The sequence below is a fragment of the Hemicordylus capensis genome, chromosome 2 (assembly GCF_027244095.1).
Source record: "Hemicordylus capensis ecotype Gifberg chromosome 2, rHemCap1.1.pri, whole genome shotgun sequence".
Taxonomy (NCBI): domain Eukaryota; kingdom Metazoa; phylum Chordata; class Lepidosauria; order Squamata; family Cordylidae; genus Hemicordylus; species Hemicordylus capensis.
The window spans coordinates 95,239,158-95,262,689 of NC_069658.1; the positions used below are offsets into that span (position 1 = coordinate 95,239,158).

At 42.9% G+C, this 23,532-nt stretch overlaps 1 protein-coding gene across 7 annotated transcripts in view; it reads left to right on the forward strand.

Moving 5' to 3' along the window:
• Positions 1-71: 71 nt before the first annotated feature.
• FANCC (FA complementation group C) overlaps positions 72-23,532 on the forward strand; it is a 141,623-nt gene continuing 118,162 nt past the window's right edge. Inside the window, exon 1 of one of the 7 annotated variants that reach the window (XM_053301062.1) lies at positions 72-397. Coding sequence is in view for 2 of the 7 variants with exons in the window: in XM_053301057.1 (XP_053157032.1) it covers positions 539-557 (19 nt within the window). In the remaining 5 variants the exon portion in view is untranslated. Of the gene's footprint in view, positions 398-523; positions 558-668; positions 963-2,005; positions 2,164-21,118; positions 21,138-21,612; positions 21,644-23,532 lie in introns of those variants that run through there. The other 6 variants (XM_053301061.1, XM_053301057.1, XM_053301064.1 and 3 more) reach the window with 6 other exon arrangements.

Consider the following 23,532-nt stretch of genomic DNA (forward strand, 5'->3'; position numbering starts at 1 on the left):
CCCCACCTCCCGCTCTTCGACTGGCTGCTCCGGGCCAGGGGGAGAGACTATTGCTTGTGCAGCTCTCATTGGCCGCCTGGCTTGCCGCTCCGGGCTCTGAAGAATTCCACGCTCTTTGGCGGCAGAGCTCGTCAGAACTTTGAAAAGCTGGGCGGGAGTCCCCCCCCCTCCCCCGCATGGTCAGTCGCGGCAGAGTAGCAACGCGCTCCTCAGGAGTGACCACCTGCACGCAGCAGCCGTCGAAAGAGAGAGGGACGACGCAGCCTGAAGACCGTACGCTTGTTTACGCGGAAGTAAGTGCCACTTTGTTCAACGTGGGACTTACTTCCGAATAAGCGTGCACGTAGCTGCAATGCATGGCCGCCTAACAGTTCGAGCCGTACATGTTTTCTTGGAAGTAAGTCCCGCTTAGGTCAATGGGACACTCCCGCCCGCATTCGCCTTCCAGATGAGGAAGCGTGCATGGATTGCAGCCCTTCCTGGGAGATAACACTGGCTACAACTAAATGGGCAGAGGAGTTGTTCTCCCGTTTGGCAGATGGCACAACCTCGAGAATGTGGGTTGCGAATATTGCTCGTGGTGATAAGAGCGACCGCCTTCGGGTTGCATAACGAAAAACATGCGCGGTGCTGCCTCGGAAGGGAGCTGAGAGATGTCTGCACAGTTCAGGGTGCAGAGGAGGGCGCAGAGGAGCGCAAGGCCGCCGCCAAAGCCAAGAGGGCGTTTGGCTCGGCTGGTAGCCTGGTGCCAAGAGGCTCCACCAGGAAATCTTTTCCCGCGCTTTCCTTCCTAAGAGGCTCACGCCTTCTCCCCTGGGCCTCCCACCAGTCTACGGGGGTCGTGGCTGTTGGCGAGCTCCAACAGATCTCGACTCGGGAGGGTGTCCTTACGCGTTCCAGTTGGAAACGGGGCCAGCGGCGCGGCTCCAAGGGTCTCATTTCAGCTTCCAGGGAGTTCTGCGGTGGGAAATATTTCAGTAAAGAATTCTATTTTGTCTATTGTTCTATACTGTTATACGGAACTGGAAATCCTGATCGGGGTTGAATGAGAGGAAGGTTTTGGTGGTTGCAGAGGAAGAGGAGCCATGGGATTAATATGGTTCCTGATGAGGACAGCTACAGGCAGGCCTGTAACCAGCCTCAACATTTTTTGTGTGTGGGGGATCAGGGAAGGCAGGTTATAAAATGTTCAGTGAAAACAGCCAGTGAGGCTGGGGAGGAAAGAGGATTTCATGGTGTGCCTGGTACACACCATGCAGCCAGCTGGCTATGGGCCTGGCTACAGTCTGAGTTGGGGACCTGTCTGGCATTTGCCAGTTTATTATTCCATTTGCTATTATTCCATGGAATCTGCTTGTTCTTTGCCCATTTTATTCTTACAACAACCTTGCGAGCAAGGGTGTAGCTATAACTGACCGGATGGGTTCAAAGAACCTGGGGGCCCCAGCTCCTGAGGCCCCCTAGTTCCATCTCTTCCTATTTTCGTCATTATCTTCCTCACACCAAGGAGCTGCCCGGGAGAGGTGCGGGCATGGGCCCCCTCTCCCCTAGCTACTCCCCTGCCTGCGAGGTAGGTTAGGCTGAAATACAGTGGCTAGCCCAAGATCACCCAGTGAGTTTCATGGATGAGCAGGGACAAACTGGAATTTTCCTAATCCCAGTCCAGTGATCTTCAATATTTTCCAAGCGGGGGGTCTCTTTGGCAAAAAGCTTTCAGTATGAGAGCTATTTCCCACTGCACTGACTTCTGTGAGTGCTGTACTCTTCCCAGTACTGGGTGGGGTAATGGGGAATTAAGAGGAACAGAGGCGAGCCTCAGCACCCTCTTAGAAGCATTGCTTCTGGGAAGTCTAGTTGGTCCCAGTGTTTTCCCCATACAGTTTTATGTGGAAAGTGCTGGGAAGGATTCTACTTCTTAGCAATAGCAATAGCACTTACATTTATATACTGCTCTATAGCCGGAGCTCTCTAAGCGGTTTACAATGATTTAGCATATTGCCCCCAACATTCTGGGTACTCATTTTACCGACCTCGGAAGGATGGAAGGCTGAGTACCGCGTACAGTTCTGGTCACCATACCTCAAAAAGGACATTATAGAACTGGAGAAGGTGCAGAAGAGCATTACTAAGATGATCAGGGGCCTAGAGCACCTTTCTTATGAGGTAAGGCTACAACACATGGGACTTTTTAATTTGTAAAAAAAATATGACTGTGGCAACATGATAAAGGTCTATAAAATTATGCATGGTGTGGAGGGAGTGGATAGAGATACATTTTTCTCCCTCTCGCATAACACTAGAACCAGGGATCATCCCATGAAACTGATTGCCAAGAGATCTAGGACCAAAAAGGAAGTACTCTTTCACACAACGCATAATTAACCTATGGAATTCTCTGCCACAAGATGCGACAGCCTGGATGGCTCTAAGAAGGACTTAGATAAAGTCTGGAGAACAAGTCTATCAACTAGTCTGAGGGCTATAGGCCACCTCCAGCCTACGAGGTGAGATGCTTCTCTATACCAGTTGCAGGGCAGCAACAGCCGGAGAGAGGGCATGCCCTCACCTCTTGCCTGTGGCTTCCCAGAGGCATCTGGTGGGTCACTGCATGAAACAGGATGCTGGACTAGATAGGCCTTGGGCCTGATCCAGCAGGGCTTTTCTTATGTTCTCATATGAGAAACTATTTTTCTAGCCTTTTTAGGCACAGATGCAATTTGTGTCCTCTTCGTACATCATGGCACCATGGAAGGTACGAGGCGGGCAAATAGGAATATGCTAGCAAGCCACATGTACTCCATGGCCATATTCCCAGCTTAAGCACTGTGAGAGCTTCTCCCCACATTATAGAATGTGGCATTCAAGGTTCAGTTCAAGGTTCTAGATTGTGAGAAGAAACTCTCCCAACATTCTATGCTTACTTTTGTAGAATAAGAACATAAGAGCTGGCTTGCCTTGGGGGCCAGAGGCTGCCAGAAGTCTCTGCCCCACAAGGCAGTTTTTGTCATAGCTTTTGCTGTTCTTTACATGTACATGACATTTACCTCCTAGTTATTTCAGAGCGTGTTAATCTGAATGTGATTCAGTCTTTATCACAATGTATCCCTATAATTTTATTAATTAAAAATTAATAAAAATGTGTTAATCTGAATGTGATTCAGTCTTTATCACAATGTATCCCTATAATTTTTGTTAACTTGCAAAATAGCTATCAGTATAATGTATACATGTGAACGTAGGGCTTGACTGTATGGAGGATGGTGCATTGACACATTCTACTTTATTTAACTGTGCCAGTGAAGGTCAGGCCACCCACAATCATGAAGAGTAGTTTTGAACTTCTCCACATATGTATCCTAAGTACAATACTTTACAGTTCACTACATGGAAGTGAGTGGCAGTGAATGAAAGTGAAGTGGTGTACTTTGAATCTGAGAGTGCTTTGCCATCCTCTTTTGACCCTGTTCCTGAACAGCTTAAGAGACAGTTAATGGTTGGCGAAGCTTTCCTTGCATGGAGATAAGTGCTATGTAGTCATAAATACCTTGTTCTTCAGAAAGGATTGGCTCCCAAAGTGGCTTACAAGTCAACCAGTAGTGGAAAAAATGTCACCTGATAGATTTCTGTAGGTCAGGTTGCTGTTAAAAGTGCTGAAGCAGAACCACTTAAAAAAGAGTAAGTATTGACTTACTCTTATGTTGGCTAAGATTACTGTTTTTTCGTTTCAAAGCGGTGTGTATATTTTATATATGTGTGTATATTGGTATATTTTAGTAATCTATTGATGCAAAATAAGATAAAATAAGCACATTAAAACTTTAGTGGTTTTGATTCATGAATATAAATTAAATGTCAATGCCAAGGATCTGTCTGCTAACGAGGTATCCTTAAAGGCTTAATCCAGTCTGTTCATTTTATAGCTGTTTTCCAGCAAACGGTTGATTTATATTAAGAAAGAATGAGACAATGGTTTACTGAATTTCCCCAAACTGATAATCCCCTCCCTTTTTTTTGAGTGAGCCTTTTGCTGGAATTTTGGATCTAATTATTTAGAAATATTTTTATAGTGACAGTGATCAGTTTGATATGACAGTTCTTAGAGAAAGTTGGAAACTGTATCTTGCTATTAACAAATACTATATATTTCTTCTTCCCATGCTTTCTGTTTCTTCCGTGTTTTGATAATATACTGACTAATGATTGATCTGCCACTGCCATCTTTTGGATGGAAACAGATTTGCTAAATAAATATTTGTAACTTTTGCCCTCTTGTGGACTGGCATTTATTTTTAAAAAAGAATCACACAGCCTGGCTATAAGTCTTTATACTGTTACCCCTTATAAATGAGATTGCAATGTAGATGACATTGTGGAGGGTTGTGTGTCTGTAAAACTTTGTGTTTCTTGATTTTGCACAGATAATTTTTTCTTCAACATAGTTTGGATTTATTACTTAAAGTTGTTCTATACATATATCTCCCTTTCTGAGTTCGATAAATAACCTTTTATCCCATAATTCCTGTTCCATCTTCAGAGCAAAGTGTAATTTTTACAGAACATTGCAACAAAGAAGTTGTTTTACCCATACATGATTAATTTATTTAGCGGTTATCATGCCACTCCAAACCACTCCAGCCAAAATAGTACTCTTTTAAGTCCAATTGATCTGTGGGAAGTTAGGTGTGTGCATTGAAATTAAGGAGACTTGAAAGCATGTACATTTGGCTGCATCATGCTCTTCGTTTGGAGCACATGTTTATAGAATGCTATGAGAACTCCAGTTTTACTGTATTTAAAACATTTATACACAAACATACATTAAATTTCCCTTCACATTTTTGTTCACTGCTAATAAAAACATGAAGTTCAAATATGTCTTTTAAAAGAATACCGAATATTTGACATAAAAACACCAGTTTTAAAGTTTTACAAGTGGTTTTCAACAGTCTAAGCGAAAACGGTATGTAAAAATTCCAGTCTGTAAAGATTCTGTGATTTATAGCAGATAGAGTAGCTTAGAGGGATAAAATGGAAAAAAGATTAAAGTTCTTCTAAAGGAAACCTATATTCATAGTAGATATGCAAGGTTAGAGCATATAAATAGTTTTTTCTTATTTCATAGGGGAGGAAGAGGATAGCATCACTGAGTCCTAATTTGTTTTTGAACATATTGGGAAGCTGAAACTTGGCACACTTATAGTTCATCAAGACACATTAATGGGGAACATTCCCCCTGAACCCTCGGCATTTTCAGTGCTGAGAAGTGAAGAAGTGAAAATTGTCTCCTGCATTCCAAAAATGATGGTTTAACAGATTTTTACCCAGTTTCATGGGAGATGGGACAAGATTCAGCTTCAGGGAATTTGATTCTAAAAATTCTCTTGGACCTCCACAAAACTTGGTACAACTTTCCAAAGTGGTTTCTCACAAAATAGAGGGTGGTTTCACATGAGCCACTGAAATTTGATAAGCTGGTAACATGTAGGTAAAAAGTCTGAAGAGAGTCTGGTTCTTGCCCCGCTTTTCCTGAGATTCTACCAAATTCTGTCACCAAGGTTTGCAGTTGGCTTGATGAAGTTGGTAGAATGTTAGTAATATGGCATGGGAACCGGCCTTGGGTGGCTTCAGATATCATGCTGACCAGGAGTGTGCGCTCTCACTTACTAACTTTTTATCTATACGTTTGCTGCTTACCGACTTATGGCGGACTGTGTGAAGCCATCCAGAGTGGGATTGTTCAATACTGCTAACATAAATTAACAATGAAACATTTGATTTTCCAAAAACTGAGGGTGCTTTCACATCAGACAGTCAACATTTTAGCTTGCTGCAAAAAAGGACCCTCCATGGTATTGTTAATTATTAAGCTTTAGGGAAAGTGGCCATTTATTTCTTGCCACTTTGCACAGTGCTTGACAATTGCTTCTCACAATGCCAAACCTACTTACTCTCACATTTTCACCATAGAAATTGAGTCCAAAGTAGAACCTGCTGCCATGATTACCCTACTTGCCCTGGAGAGATTCCTGATTGATTGAGATGAGGGCATCTCAGAAGGGGTGGATGAGCACCAGCACAGCAAGTCTTGTAGCTACTGTAGTGTTGGAGATATGCTCTGGCCCCAGCACAAAACCACCCTGTTTGTCATAAGATGGAGGTACTGACTGTGGTGGTTCGGGACCTGAGAGATGGTTTAGATCTGCCTGTTCTGGATAGGGTTACACTCCCCTTGAAAGATCAGGTATGTAGTTTGGGAGTGCTCCTGGATCCAAAACTCTCTTTGATTTCTCAGGTTGAGCAGTGGCCAGAAGTGCTTTTTATCAGCTTTAAGGTCATTTTCCTCCAGAAATTGATGTAGCTGTTGTATCAGATTGTATCATGCATATGCTGGTAACCTCTAGGCTTGACTACTGTAATGTGCTCTAAGTGGAGCTGCCTTTGTACATAGTCCAGAAACTACAATTGTTACAGAATACCCCAGCCAGATTGGTCTCTGGGACAACCTGCAGGACCATATAACACTGATTTTAAAAGAATTGCACTTGCTGCCGATACGTTTCCAAACAAAATACAAAATGCTGGTTATTACCTATAAAGCCCTTAGTGGCTTGGGTCCAGGATACGTAATAGAGCACTTCATTGTCATGCATCCTGTCGCCTATTAAGATCATCTGGAAAGGTCTGGTTACAGTTGCTGCGAGTTCGTTTGGTTGCGAATCGGGACTGGTCGTTCTCTGTGGCTGCCCTGGGGCTTTGGAATATGCTCCCCCTTGAAATAAGAGCATCTCCTTCTCTGTTTGCTTTTAGGAAGACCCGCAAGACACTCCTGTTTTCTCAGGCTTTTAAGTGAAATTAATTTTAAACTATTTAATCTGTTTTTATCTTGTGAGGTTGTTTTTGTCTTGTGAATTTTAACTGTTTTTATTCTGTTTTACATTGTTGTGTGTTAACTCTGTACACTGCCTAGAGTTGTACATATCAGTCGGTATAAAAATATGATAAATTAATAAAAACAAATAAAGAGTGATTCAGGCCCTTATAACCCAGTTCTGTAAACTGTTACATCCATTCAGCGTATCCTCTCTAATAAAAGCCTTGGTGTCTGTCCGTGGACGGACACCAAGGTGTGTGTTCGTGCCTCCCTGGCCTGTTCTGGGCATGCGCAAAGCGCATGCCCAGAACAGAGCAAGGGAGACACGACTGCCAGCACCTGGCGGCCATCTTGGGCGGCCAGAAGCGGCCGTCCCGAAAAAGCCGGGTATGCGGCGGCGGGGGAAACTGGCCGAGGCGGCGGCAAAGCCGGAGCCTTGGCCATGAGTTGTGGCGCAGTCGAGACGAGGCCTAGGCGCCCAGAAGCGGCCGCCCCGAATAAGCCGGGGGCAATGGCGGCAGGGGAAGACCGAGACGGGGGACGGGAAAGCCGGGCGAGGTGGCGGCGAAGCTGCCAATGAGGCCTGGCTGCATCGTCCAGGACGGAAATCAAGAAGACGAAAGAGCCCTAGGTCGGCCCCAAAACGGCCCTTGCCAAGGCACAAATGTACCCCACCACGACAGCCGCCGCCCCGCCCGCTCACCCGCCCTCCCAGCTGCCCAAAATCACCTTCCCCACTCCCCCCCCAAAAGATTAAGGGCCAAAATCGCCCATGAGAAGGGCGCCGCCCCCGCCTATCGCCCACCCGCCCAACCAGCTGCCCAAACCCACCTTACCCACTCCAGCCCGCGGCAATCGGGCAACCCCCCCCCAAAAAACAACAACACCATATTCCGCAAAGAAGAAGTGAGGAGCTCACAAACAGAGGTCCTCCCTGTGCTAAGCCTCTGCCCAAACTGCCGCTATGGACGCGAAGGACGCCTATTGTGTCCTTTACGTCCATTACAACAGTATGGGCAGCAGCATAGCACAGAGAGGAGCTCTGTTTGTGAGCTCCTCACTTCTTCTTTGCGGAATATGTTCGCGTGCTCCACACTTCCACTTTGCAAATTATGCTTTTTTTTCGCCCAATTGCCGCGGGCTGGATCGGCGCCAGCAGAACCACACCACCCGCAAGAGGAGCACAAGCCAGCAGAGAGAGAGAGAGAAAGGGAAAAAACAACAACAAGGATTAAGAACACTTAAAGATGGCAGAGAAAGCTAGCGCCTGTTATAATAACAGGCTTAAAAATACTAGTCATGAAATAAAAATGTAAGATGCTCATATGGCTTATTAATAGTTTTTCTAGAGGTTACTGGTGATTTATTTTGGTTGGAGGCACCTTTTGGTTTTTATTTTATATCTTATTGGTTCAGGGAACAGATCAAACAATATACAATACCCATCTCTAGGTAAGGACATCTTAGTCCCTTTCTGGAGCCTTGTTCAATGACACTGGTTATAGTTACTCCAGGAACCATTTGTGAAGGAAATATAGTTGTTAAAGATGGTGAGGTTATTTCTTAGTGCTGGTACATCTGGTTCAATTCTGAGACTGGCTTTATAGTGCTATGTAGACTTGGGCAAATTGCTATTGCTTAAATTAAATTCAAAGTGGGGCAATTTTGCTGACCTTTACAAATGTTGAGAGATGTTAAAGAAATTGCCTATAAAACACTGCTTCACAGGATTTAGTTTGTGTAATACCACTGGGATTGAGGGAATGTTTGCCGGTAAACCTTGAATCTTTCTTTTAAGTGGTGCCCACTATGGTATTTCTTTTGGTATTCATGTGGTAAAAGCAAGGAGGGGGCCAAGATTCGTCTTCAAACTGTGTGTGGTAAAATGTGCACAGACAGATACCGATCTTACTGCTTGAGATTGTTATTTTCTAGCTATTCAAAACAGACTTTACATAGTATTTTGGGTTTTTTTGGCTTTTTGTTTTTTGACAGTGTTGGTCTTGGCAGATACTGAGAGGCCTCAACTGTTTGTGGCACTATTTGTTTATTTAAAATATGTTTATGGCATTTCCCAGTAAAATGTCCAGGGTGACTTACAACAGAATAATAAAGCAGATATATAACAATAATTAATAAGAAAACTACAACAATCAATAAGAGAAAATGGTAAAAGCAGCAATGTAAAACAACTCATAAAATTCTGCAGAATGGATAGAAAAGGACTTGCAGCCAGCTTACATAAGATGATAGAAAACTCATGTGAATATAAAGGTCTTCACTTAGTCCCAAAATCAGAGGTGATGTCAAGTGATCCTCACTGGGGAGGGCACTCCACAGACAGGGTGCCACAGTTGAGAAAGTCCCTTCTCCAGTTGCCTTCTCTCTATCTTCAGAAGATGATGCAGGGGAACTACATGGAAAAGAACTTCTGAAGGTTTGGGCAGGCTTGTGTGGTAGAAGTGGTTTTTCAGGTACTTGGGTTCCAGGTCATTTAAGCAACCAGACTAGCTTTTTAACAATTTGTGAGCTATTATCTGTAAAGCTGGTCCCAGCTGTTAACGCGACAGAAGCATTTTGTACTAAGTTAAGTTTCTGGGAAGTCCTCAAAGGGAGAAGTCTTAAATGGAGGTTACTGGGGCATGGCCAGACGATCTGTGCCTAAGAGCGGGTCACAGCCTAACCCTAACCACTATCCTTTGGTGGATAAGTCATTGTGTTCCAGAGTACACTTGAGCCCTCCATTGACAATGCTAGCTGGAGCAGTGCCCCCACACTACAACCCTGGAAGATTGTACTCCATTCAGAACAAGCTGAGTGTCCCCCGTGATTAGCTGAACCACCGGCCAGCAGTGTCTCTTGTCTGGATAGTGCTTCAGTTTATTGATTCTCATTCTGTCCATTACTGATTGCATGCACTTGTTGATCACCTCTACCATTTCACTGAATCTGGTGAAAAGAGAAATAGCTCTGGACCAGTGTTCCCGCTAATTTTTTTCATCTGTGTGCGTAATGTGTTTTGTTCTGAGTGGCAGTATCAAGGAAGTTTGTACACACATGCGTTCAGAATGGGGCCTTCCCGATTCAACCTGAGCAGGATCTAAAATTAACTGAGCGGACATCAATAAACTTGTGAGCGCATGCACATGCGCATGCCTTAGAGGGAACACTGATCTGGACTTGCCTATGTCCACTTCACCCCAAATAATCAGAAAACCTCACTTATCAGTTTCATGTATATGTTAAAAAGCATGGGAGAGAGGATGGACTCCTGTGAGACTTTGCAGCATAAATTCCACAGAGCCGAGTGGTACTCTTCTAGTAAATTGTTATGGAATTGGCTATAAGACTGGAACCATTGAAACACATCATGCACCCTAATCCCTTATCCAGAATGATAAAGGGTTGATGGTATGAAAAGCTAAAGAAAAGTCCAGGCAATCAAGCAGGGTCATACTCTCCCTATCTCTTAGTGTAGGTTATCCAACAGGTGATCCGTGCCAAAACCCAGGCTTGAAACAAGATTGAATGGTAATCAACCTTATCTAAAAATGCCTGGAGTTGCAAAGCAACCATTCTCTCAAGTTCCTCGCCCCCAAAAGGGATATTTGTGACTGGCTGGTAATTATCCTTGGGGTCCAAGGAGGACTTCTTTAGGAGCCGCCTCACAGCTTCTTTCAAGATGGCTGGGATTGCCCCCTTCTGCAGAGAGGCATTAATTACCTCCTGGACACATTGGGTCAATTCCCTTTGGCTAGATGTTAACCAAGAAGTATAAGGGTCTAGACAGCAAGTGGTTGCCTGCACCAAGCAACCTTGTCCATATCTCCAGCTGCAATACTGAGATTCAGAACCAGGTGGTGCACTGCATTTGTGTAGATTAATCTGCATAAGAAGTAGTATCTTAGTTGCAGGTGCAAGAACTGTTATCCTCGATGTTTTGCAAACAAGTCACAGCTGGCCACTAACGGTTCCTTTACCACTTCCTGGAGACCCAGCTGGAGAAGACCCCGAACCGCCCAGGAAAATTCTGCCAGACAGCGATCCAAGGGTGCAGTTGTGGCAGAGTATTGTTTCTTTCCTGCTGTCACTACCACAGATTTGCTCTCACTTGTGTTTGGTATGATTTGCTCTTGATCTCCTGCCACCTACATTCTAGCTGGTCCCCTAACAGCTTCATTGTTCCCAGCTTCCTAGTGAATCAAAGAGTAAATAGGCATTTAGTGTTCAGGGGAGAGGGCATTTAGGGATCATCGTGTCAGCAGCCCGAGTCATCTCCATATCCCACAGAGAAACAAGGGGCTTCAACAGGTTGGTTTCAACTGGAAACTCACTGAAGGCTCTCAATCTCTCAGGATTTATCTGCTTTCAGCGCTCCATCATTTTGTGGAAGGGAATGATCACTGAAAGCCTAAACTTTACCAGGAAGTGATCTGATCATGACAAGGAAATTATTAAGAAGTCTTCTAGTTTCAGACCATTCCTAAGAATATTCATAGCCAGGAATACCAGGTCCAGAGTATGACCTGTCACATGTCAGGCTGATGATTTCTTGGTATAGCCTCATGGCAGCTTTGAAGTTCTGAGTGTCCAGACAAGGCAGCTTTGATGTTAGATGTTGAGGTCCACTGCATGCACAAGCTTGGGAATCGTCAGCACCAAGTCGGAGCCCACATCTGTCATTTGTTAGTATACTGAACATGCTGCTGCTTAAAAGAATACCCAGTATTGAGCACCCAGTGCAAACACTCAGACTCAAGACTTGTCTGTACAGGAACCCTGGAGGAGTGGATAGTATCCACAGTAACTCCCCCCCCCCTCAGCCTATGCTGGTGCTACACCATAAAACCAGATGAACAGAGTTGAGAAAGATCAAAACCTTCTGACCTTTCGGGTCTTTCTAGCCCTGGTCAAGCCAGCTCAACTCCCTCATTCAGGTTCACACCCTAGTTGACAGTTGCCTGGAATTTACATGTCTAAACCCAGAATTTAGCAGCAGAACCATAAGGAACAAAGGCTAGTTCACAGAGCAACTTGAGTGCCCTTGTCTGGAGAATCAGAAAGGACAACTTTTGAGATATTTTATCTGCTCTGAGAGCTAACTTTTGAGATAATTTATCTTCCCCTGGATTCACCCATCCAACCTATAGCCGCATCGAAAGTAAAGTTGTGCCATCGAGTTGGTGTTGACTCCTGGCAACCACAGAGCCGTGGGATTGTCTTTGGTAGAATACAGGAGGGGTTTACCATTGCCATCTCCCATGCAGTATGAGATGATGCCTTTCAGCATCTTCCTATATTGCTGCTTCCCGATATAGGTGTTTCCCATAGTCTGGGAAACATACCAGTGGGGATTGGAACCAGAAACCTCTTGCTCCCTAGACAGTTTACTTCCCTGCTGCGCCATTGGGTGGCCTTCATAGCCGCATCTACTGGTACCCAAAACAACTTAGTTGGTGCACATTTCCTTCCTTCTAAGGCATTAGTCTGGCCAATTTTATTTATTTATTTTTTCAAATGTGTAGACTGCCACAAGCTTCTGTATCTGGGCGGCTTACAACAACATGAAACATATTAAAAATGAAGACCTTAAAACATATAAAAACATATTAAAAATGAAGACCTTAAAACAATTTAAAACCACAGTTTTAAAAGATTGGTTTTTAAAAATGCTTTAGAGACTCTTAAAAAGTTGTCAGAGAGCGGGGCCTCTTATTTTAGCAGGAAGTGCATTCCAGAGTCTTGGGGGAGCAACAGAGAAGGCCCACTGCTGCGTAGCCCACCAGATGAGCTGGTGGCAACTGCAGGCGGACCTCTCCAGATGATCTCACTGTGCTGTGGGGTTCATGATGGAGGTGTGAGCTTAAATACCCTGGGCTTAAATACTCTGTTTAGGGCTTTATAGGTTACTACCTGGGCTGGGTGCAGAACAGCTGCACCTCTAGTTCCTGTCTGCCCACCTGCCGCCGTTTTCTTCCCCCACAACTTTGTTTCCTGTCTCGCCTGCAAGCCGGCACTTTCCTCTCCCTCTGCCGGCAGGTAGCTGATGAACTCTTGCGAGAGCTGCCACGTGTGGGATTAGTGACGGGTATGCCTTAGAGAAATTATATATACTGTATCTCAGCACCTAGTATTTTGCCCTGAATCTTATTGGTAGCCAGTGTAGCTCTCTTAGTATCAGAGTAATATGGTCTCTCCAGGATGACCCAGAGACCAACCTGGCTGCTGCATTCTTTATCAACTGCAGTTTCTGGACTATGTACAAAGGTAGAATCTTATAGAGCGCATTGCAGTAGTCAAGTCTGGAGGTTATGAACAGATGTACCACTGTTTTGAGTTTATCTCAAATGGACACAGCTGGCATATCAGCAGAATCTGATAGAAAGCACCTCTGGCCATTGCCTCAACCTGAGACACCAGGAGAGATTTGGATCCGGAAGCATTCCCAGAAGCATTCCTTCTGGGGAAATATGACCCCATCCAGAACCAGAAGATAAATATTGTCTTCCAAGTTCCAACCCTGCATAATAAGCACCTCCGTCTTATTTGGATTCAGTCTCAGTTTGTTATCCCTCATTCCAGCCAATCACCGTCTCCAGGCAGGCATTTAGGGAGGTTATGCCTTCTCCTGTTGCTGTTGACATGGAGAAATAGATTTAGGTGTCATCAGCATACTAATAACATCCTGCACCAAAACTCCTCTCTCCCAGCGATTTCATGTCAAGGTTAAAGGACATTGGAGACGATATGGAGCCCCGAGGGACACCTTATAAAAGTTCAGATTTTGAAGAGCAACAGTCTCCAAGGGAATCTGCCTAAGAGGTAGGAGTGAAACCACTGCAGAGCAGTGCCTTTCACCCCCAACCCCTCAGATGTTCCAAAAGGATATTATGGTTGATAGTATCAAAAGCCACAGAGAGATCTGAAGGACCAACAGAGTCACACTCCCTCTGTCAGTTCCTAATTTGAAGATCATCCATCAGGCCGACCAAGGCAGTCTTCTCCACACTTTTTAGCCTTCTTTAAGGAAAGTAAACTTATGAGATTACCCAGCATTTTGTGTGTCTATGTCCCTGTACGTGTGTCCCCCTATCAACTTCTCAATGCCTGGACCAATATGAACCAAATTGGTTACAGTTGTAGGGACATATAAGGACACTTCAATGGCATAGTTTGATGATGGCATCCACCCTGATTCAAGATGGTGGATGTGTTAATGTTTGAGGTTAATTTGTGGACTGTTACTAATTTTGGCACAGTTGTCATGAGTAACGCATAGGGGCACCTCAATGGCGTAGTTTTTGATCATGTCATCCACCCCAATTGAAGATGAATGCATGAGCATTTATTTATTATTTATTTATTCAATTTCTATACCACCCTTCCAAAAATGGCTCAGGGCAGTTTACACAGAGAAATATAAATAAGATGGATCCAGACACTAGCAACTGTCACTGGAAGTACTGTTGGATAGGGCCAGTATGAGGCACAAGTGGGCTAACTTGTGAACTGCCTAACCGATTTGGACCAAATTTAGTCCAGTTGTAGGGATAGTGAAAGGAAAGTTGGATGATTGGTTCTTACCAGAACTTCTTGTACGTGCTTTGTCTAGCACCATCTCTGTGTGGTGCTTTACAAAGAGTGAGAAGATGGCGCCCTCTCCCAAAGAAGACAATCAAAAATAAAAAGATTAACAACTGTTCTGCTAAAACCACACAACACAGCCACATCAAGGTGAAGAAGAAACTGTGAAATTCTTTCACAAAAATAACAGCAAAAAAATTAAAATATTACCTAAATAAAGATATGCTGTTAATTTGGCTCTTGTACCTAGAGAGAAGACTTCAGAATGCTGTCTTTCATTCTTAGCATTGTTTGTATTGCACAATACTTTTGATTTATAAACTCATTTGAATTTATCTTATCCTTTTAACATGATGCTTATTATTTGATTAAAATGCAGTACATTTCATAGTAGTGATTTATTTGTGTTTTTAGACACTTTTTGTTGCATTATAAACTAGAGGCTTTTGTGCCAGAATTTCTAGAGCCACCTAGTTAGATAATCCAACTTTAATTTCATTGTTGTTAGATTCTTTGTTTTAAGAACAAAATGCTGATTGGTGTTATAGAATGAAAATTCATAAACATGTCGATTTAATTTATACACACCATAAAACATTTAAAAAAATAGAATGAGGGGGAAAGGATTTCTTCCAGGCAATTTATTTCTGTGTGCTTGTTTGCTTGTTTTGTTTTGTTTTTAATCTGGCTGGTTTATAGAAAACAGTTCTGTGGGCACTTTCTGTAGAGTTTGGAAACTTTATTCATCAATTTAATTTAGTGTGTTCACGTACTTCCTCTCTTAATGACTGGAGGCTTTCTTAATGTAATTAATGTCTCTATATGATATGAGATTTTGGAGAGTAGCTGTATTCTCTACAGCTCATGAATGTAGTTCTTTGGTGTACTGTAGGGCACTGCCTTAAAACTGTTAACAAAAGTTACTGACTAAAATGTTACAACTTGGACACTAATCCAGATAGCTCACTTGAGAGAATAAGTTAATCCGTTCCATGTTAGAAATGCCGCTTACAGCGTCTGAAGGATGTAACAAATACCCCATGCCTAAACTCCACAGGGTTCCCCACTTCCTAAAAGTATAGAACAAGAAGTGTTTGACTGAGAGGTTCTGAGACAGGAGGAGCAAGGCTTTATTTTGCTCCCCCTCAGAAAGCTGCCAGAATAACTGGAGGAGAACTATAATTGTCAAGAACTCCTCAGTCGGTGGTAATTTTGTAGCAGCATGAAATGTAATAGGAAGATAGTCAACGGTTGCAGTTACTTTTGAGGGGAGGCCCACACTTGCAGTGGTGTTAGGAATTAATTGGAGGAATTTAATTGTAACTGAAAATAAACTAGAAGGAATAGCTTTTCACTGTCAGTGGCACAGGTCACGTAACCTTTCCCATCTATAATTTATGCTAACAAACTCTGTTAAGGTCTAATGTGTCGGGCAACCTGATCCTATGATTCCTTTTCAGCTGCTGCTTCAGGAGCAGCATAAACAGTGGTCTGTTATTTCATGTTCTGCCTCTGAGTGGTGGACCAGGCCACCTTTAGAGGCTTCACTTTCCTTTTGGAGGAGAGAATAGCACTTCTCAATCAATCTCGCCTTGTTCACATCTTTAAAACGGATTCACTGCAGTGGATGTATGGGTTGCATCTACTGTCCCCATTGCTGACCTCTGCACGTTCAGAGGAAGGTGTGAATAGAGTCCCACATGTGTACAATTGTACATACTTAAACTCTGTACATGTGATCAAGGATCCTGCCTTTATATTTTTCCAAAAAAATTACAATTTTTGTATTCCTTTGGATGTATTTGAAGAGATTATTATTATTTATTTACACAGTCAGACAGGTGTTATTGACTGGTTTGTTTTATCCAGACATCGAGTCCTTCCCAAGGACCTGGGATGGCTGAATTTTATTATCAATGTTGTTGCTGTTATTATCGATATCGTCGCAGAATATAGGCTGTTCTCAGTAAAGTTGCTTTTTGTAATTTGCTGATGGTGATTTCTGTGGCCCCTATGGTGTTGAGGTGCTCTTCAAGTTGTTTTGGAGTTGCACCTAGGGCACCAATTACGACTGGGATTATTATGGTCTTTTTCTGCCACAGCCTTTCAATTTCAATTTGTAGATGTATTTTGTGATTTTTTTCTATTTCTTTTTCTTCTGTTCTGCTATCCCCTGGTATTGCTATGTCGATTATTTTAACTTGTTTTTCTTTCTTCTCAACTACAGTTATATCTGGTGTATTGTGTGGCAGATGTATGTTTGTTTGTAGTCAGAAGTCCCATAATATTTTTGCATCTTCATATTCTACAACTTTTTCAATTGTATGGTCCCACCAATTTTTGGCTACAGGTAGCTTGTATTTTTTGCAGATGTTCCAGTGTATCATCCCTGCTACCTTGTCATGCCTTTGTTTGTAGTCAGTCTGTGCAATCTTTTTACAACAGCTGATTAGGTGGTCCACTGTTTCATCTGCTTCTTTACAAAGGTGGCACTTACTGTTTGTTGTTGACTTTTCTACTTTTGCTCTTATTGCATTTGTTCTTAATGCCTGTTCTTGTGCAGGCAGTATTAAACCCTCAGTTTCTTTCTTCAAGTTGCCATTCTTAAGCCATTGCCAGGTCTTGGTGATGTCTGATTTTCCACTTATATTGTGCAAATACTGACCATGCAGTGGCTTCTTTTTCCATTTTCCTGCTCGGTTCTTGACTTGTTCTTTCTTGTGGGCCTGCTTTGTTTCATTGGTGTTGAATAGTTTCTCATTATTGACCATTTGAAGTGCATCTTCTTCACTGTCCTTGATATATCCTTCAAGGCCTCTTTTCTCCTCCTCTACTGTTTGATGGACTTGCAGCATTCCTCTTCCACCTGAGCTGCGAGTGAGGTATAGCCTATCTACATCACTGCGGGGGTGTAGAGCATGATTGATGGTCATGATTTTCCTGGTCCAACGATCTAGTGTCTCTAGTTCTGCCTGGTTCCAGTCTATTATTCCTGCAGTGTATCTGATAACAGGTATAGCCCAGGTGTTTATGGCTTGTATGGTGTTCCCGCCATTGAGTTTGGACTTGAGGATTTTTCTAACTCTCCTGATGTATTCACTTCCAATTTTTCTTTTAACTTCAGTGTGTGCGATGTTATACGCCTGGAGAATGCCCAATTATTTGTAATGTTCTTTCTCTTCCAGGTTCTTGATGTTGCTTCCATTGGGCATCTATTGGGCAGTTCTATTCTTTCTGTTTTTGTTATTTTTCCTCTGTTCATTATTAATGAACATTAATCATCATCATCATTATTATTATTATTATTATTATTATTATTATTATTATTTTGGAATAATTATTATTCTTTCGGAACGGAAAGAAACCGTTCGTTCTCCAAGGAGCCCAGAGCGATGTACTACATACTTCAGTTTCTTTTTCACAACAACCCTGTGAAGTAGGTTAGGCTGAGAGAGAAGTGATTGGCCCAGATTAACCAGCTAGTTTCATGGCTAAATGGAGATTTGAACTCTGGTCTCCCCGGTCCTAGTCCAGCACTCTAACCACTACACCACGCTGGCTCTCTAAAGATTAATACTTAAAAAAAAATTAAGACTTTACTAAAGTAAAGGTAAAGTGTGTCATCAAGTCAACTTCAATTCCTGGTCCCCACAGAGCTCTGTGGTTGCCTTTGGTAGAATACAGAAGGGGTTTACCATTGCCTCCTCCCATGCAGTATGAGATTATGCCCTTCAGCATCTTCCTTTATCGCTGCTGCCCTATCTATGTGTTTCCCATAGGGTCAGTTGTTCTCCACCTGCTAAATAAGAGAATTACCACTTTAAAAGGTGTCCAGGTATCTAGGAATCACCATTTTAAAAGGCATGTATCATATTATGGAATAAAAATGACATATTTATAACATCAATTTCCCCTGCATCATTCAATTAAACAACCAGTTTTGAACATACAGAATATGTTAATGCATTGTGTCCTTACCCTCTTCTCTATATTTCCAGAAGGGTTCCCACCTGGCATAGTATAACACACTTAAGTTTTGATTGGTATCATTTAAGAGATTAATACTTTTATTGATTTCAAATTAATTGGATGTCTATTTCCCTCCCCTTTGTCTTGTGTAAATGTGATGCTCTGCTTGAGTTTCAAGTAATTTTTTCCTCTTCAAGCTGTCATTTTCAAGAAGTTTATAAAAGAAAACAAGTGGGCAAACATACATAATGGTGCCCTCGATGCTGTTCTTTTTAAAAACAAACCAGTCAAAAAGCTTCATGTGACTCTGAGTGGAAGGGCAATTGACGCTTTTCCTGCTTGGTGTTATTCCAAATCACTCTCCCCAAGAGGCTACCCTACTTGGGTAAACATGTATTTTGACACTGAAAAGCCTTATTTTGAACCATTGGGGAAAAATGGCTGGGGTTAGGTGATTTGTAGCAGAGAAATGGCAGTCTAAAACACAAATTTCCTTATCATTCTTTTTTCAAAATTGTACCCAGAACTTAAAAGAGAGAGAGAATGGTATTGGAGTTCCATTACAACATGCATTTGCATACTGCACATGGTTAGACCCTCTGTAGACACTCCTAAGATGGGGGAGCAATTGGAATGTTGGCCCATGAATGCAGTGACTTCAAGTTGGGATTTCTGAAACCAAGCTGTCTCGGTAGTCCAGATAGGCTTTTGCCGCCTCCATTTGCTTAATGATTGAGTTCATTTGGGTATATTTTCAGATTGGCATTTTAAGCAATGCTGAACTCAACACAGTTCTCTACACACAGTGTCCCCGGTTCTCAGTTCCTTCCTTAATTTCACTCAACTCTGGCACTACAGAAATGCTTTGCTTCTCTCTAGGGAAGTGGCAGACTGATTCTTTGAGTGGTATACATGGAATGAGTGAAATCATTGTTTTTCTTGGCCTCTTGGGAAGTGTGTAAGTATATTGGAGAGGTGTAATGAAGGAATGGAAAAAGAGGGATTTCCTCATTGGTTTTCATGTTCCTTTACTACTAAGATGTCATGTACAGTAAAGTGCCTTTGGGCCTCTCTTTGCCAGCTATCCAGAAGCTGTTTGTAGAAATGGTCTTATTTGAAAAAGTAGGTCATAGTTCCCCTGGGTCTCTTGCTTTTCGTATTTACATTTATCTCCATAAGACCAAGTATGAGCAACCCTGGACTCTTTGATGTCAACAAAACCATTGTTGATAGTAAAGATTTCTGGAACTCTTTTTAAAGCTGCCTTCAGCACAGTTTTGGACATTTCTCATAGCAGATTCAAATAAAATACTTGCCATGCATGATGTCTGTGATAAAGCCATTGCTTAAAGAAAACTTGTAAAAATTAACCTGAGACTCTGGCCTATTTTTTTCACTGTATGTGTTCTCTCCCTTCTCTTCTTGACAAGAGAGAGTCTTATGCAGAGAGAGGTCAATTTCTGGAACTCGCCAGGCGTCTAAGTATTGAAAGTTCCATGAAGAGTTGAGGCTTTCCCCTATTTCCACCAGTAATCTTCATGTTACCATGGCAAGAGCCATGTTTTGTGATTTCTAGCTTAAAAACCAAAGTTGGGCAAACTGTAAGCCAGTTTGGTGGGAGGAGGAGTGAGTACAAGTTCCAGGGCTGAAGGTTTCCACATGGGCACCTCTCTGAGGCTAATTCAAAATACTTGCTGTTGCTTCTTCCCACACAAGGGGCAGGAACTAAAGTGCAGATTGCAACCTGGCTGGGGCCAAGAATGAGCTGCAACAGCAGTTGCTAGTCTTCCCCAGACCTACAAATTGGATGGGGCAGAATGTGTACTAGTAGGTCAGCTGTGCAGATTCAATTGGACCAGTTTAAGCCATTTTAGACTTCTATATTATGTTGGATCTCCATTGCCTCATGAAGGAATAGATTGAGTCTTGTTGGAAGGGGTGGTGAATCTGCCCCCAGCCTAAAAGGGTTTGGTTTGATTTGATATTTTTATGCTGCTTTCCCAACAAAATATAGCTCAAAGGACTTTGAGCCCTTTGTCATGGGCTCAAAAAAGGGCGTGGCCACAAAGAGCATTGGCACAAGGGGGCATGACTAGTTGGCATTCTCCAGTTTGCACTCTCAATATGTAGCTCCTTCCCAGAGTGCTAAATACCTGAGAAGGGCTCAGAACTTGGAGATGTTACTACAGGAGATAGATCACAAGTTCTGTTCTTACTCATGGTTACTTTTCTTGAAATGGACACAACTTGTCCAGGGAAAGATCCTGCAAAACAAGCCATTCTGGTTTCAGTACCCACACCTGTGCAGAGTTCCTGCTATCTTAGTGATAGGCATCTATTATATTAATTCTCCTGGGTGTGCCTTGGAATGTGAGTCCCAGCGCCCAACTGATTGGCTGGGCGGCAGACGCGTCTGATTGGCTGAGGCGCACCCAGGAGGATTGGTCGCTGTGGATTGGGCAGCAGGATTGGCCAGAAGGAGGATTGGGCCTGGTCCAGCCATGGAGCCAAGGCCCAGGAGTGGAGAAAGAAAGTGTGGGGGCAGAAGTAGGGGTGGGAAGGAGAGGCGGCTGGGCCCAGAAGCGGACACTGGGGCAGAAGGTGGTGTGTGCGTGTGGAGATAACCACCGGCCTCAAAGAGCGTACAGATGCTCTGTGCGGGGTTGGCTAGTAAAATAAATTCTTCATGACTGAATAGAAGAGAAAGCAAAAGGTTCAATTACCTAAGTTTGGGGTTTTTGGTCAGTGCTTTGAGGATAAGAGCAGAGAAACAATGACTTGAAATTTGTACACTTATTGTTTCTCTTCTCCATTTATTTTGTAGTTTTCCTTTAGCCTTCTACCATGATAAATTTAAAGCAATCTTCTGCCTCTCTTAGTAGCATTTTCCTAGGCAAACCAGCAAAATGAAGGATACTAATCTTCCATTTCTGCAGTACAGTGGGAAGTGTTTGATGTCACTCAACTGAGGAGAACCAAGTTCCATGTAAGGCAACTAGGCATCCGTCTCTAAGTTATTTTGGATTCCAAGGGACAAGTCTGTGGCTTTGTCAGTGTTGTCCAACCTGGTGAAGCACTATAGAAAATTGGAAAATAGAGATATACAAGAGATAATGCCCTCCTTCTTGGAGATGGAGCAATTCCAGGATTTCCCCCCTCCATATTTTTTTTACTGTTGTGAAGAATAGAGAGGAGTGTCCAATATGAGTTATCTAGAAGGTAAGAAACACTCCTGTGGTTTGTATTGGCCAAGATACTTGAGAGGGTACTTCCCAGCTTTGATAGATTTGAAAAAAGGCTTTTCCCCATATGACAATTGGATAGCCACCTCAGATTTCCAGTTAGAGGACCAGTACCAGTGTGGTGAAACATAAATACATGCAGAATGTTGCGTGGAGAGAGAGGGAGAGTGAGTGAGCAAGATTTGCCATAGCAACCATGCATGGAATGTTTAGGGAGGTATTTAAATAAGGACAATTGGTGACATTGAGATGGTTGGTTAGTTGGAGCTGGTTTTTAGGAGAGAGAGGATGGATGCAATGTAGCTGAGAGAGATATTGATTTTTTGTGGTAACTGAACAAGGGAGATTGTTCAGGGGTTTGTGAGAGACTTGGTTGGTGAATGTGTGGTGACTGTAGAACTAGCAGTGCGCTGGTGCAGTGCTCTAGAAATCTGGAGTCTTAAGCCTGGGAAAGAAACCTTGAGTGAGAAAGTTGCCCAGAAGCAAAAGCTCCTGGTAACAAGACAAAAAGGTCTGGGTTATCTCACCAAGTCTGCAAACAAAGTTCGAAATACCTCTGTCCCAAGTCATATAACTCCCTAAGTGTTACAAGGAAAAAGCACTCTGAGAGAGTCTAACAGCTGACTTATTTAGCAACATTGTAGAGAAACTGATGTGCCCTGCCTTTAACAAATTTATTTAACAAATATCTAGACTGCCCAAAACTTGTGTCTCTGGGCGGTTCACAATAAAAAACCCCCACTCAAAATAAAATTTAAACATTAAAAACAATTTAAAACCTAAAACAAGTAAAAAGTATTAAAACTGTAAATCTAATTAAAAGCCTGGATGAACAAATGTGTCTTAATTGACTTTTTAAAAGTTATCAGAGATGGGAAAGCTCTTTTTTCAATAGGGAGTGCATTCCAAAGCCTCGGGGCAGCAATGGAGAAGGCCCGGCCATGAGTAGCCACCAGACGAGCTGGTGGCAACTGTAGACGAAAAACTCCAGATCAGTGTTGTTTCTAAATTTTTTTATCTTTGTGTGGGATGAGTTTTGTTCTGGGCAGGAGTATCAGGGCAGTGTGTGAATAATTCATTCATTCATTTATTACATTTCTACACCGCCCCAAACTTGCATCTCTGGGCGGTTGCATGCATTCAGAATGGGGCCTTCTTGATTCAACCTGAACGAGATCTAAAATTAACTGAGCGGACACCAAAAAACTTGTGAGCGTTATCTTAATGGGAAGTGGGAATCGTAGCGAAGAAGACATTCCCTTAAATACCCAGGGCCTAAGCTGTTTAGGGCTTTACAGGTTATAACCAGTACCTTGTATTTTGCCCGGAAACTTATCATAACTCTTTCAATATAGGGATAATATGGTCTCTCCGAGATGACGAGAGACCAATCTGGCTGCTGCATTCTGTACCAACTGTGGTTTCTGGACTATGTGCAAAGGCAGCCCCACCCAGAGTGCATTGCAGTAGTCAAGCATGGAGGTTTCCAGCATATGTACCACTGTTTTGAGTTCATTTATCGCAAGAAATGGACGCAGCTGGTGTATCAGCTGAAGCTGATAGAAGGCACCTCTGGCTGCCGACTCAACCTGGGGAACCAGAAAGAGGTTGGGATCCAGAGGTACCCCCAGACTGCATACCTATTCCTTCTGGGGAAGTGTGACCCCATCCAGAACAGGCAGATCAAACTCGTCTCCTGAGTTCTGACCTAGCATAAGTACCTCCATTTTGTCTGGATTAAGCATTAGTTTGTTATCCCTCATCCAGCCCATTACTGTCTCTAGGCAGGCAGTGAGTTTGCCAGAAATTGGCCAGGTTTTGCCTCACATTCTACTCTTTATGATTCATTTGGTGGTTAGAACTTGT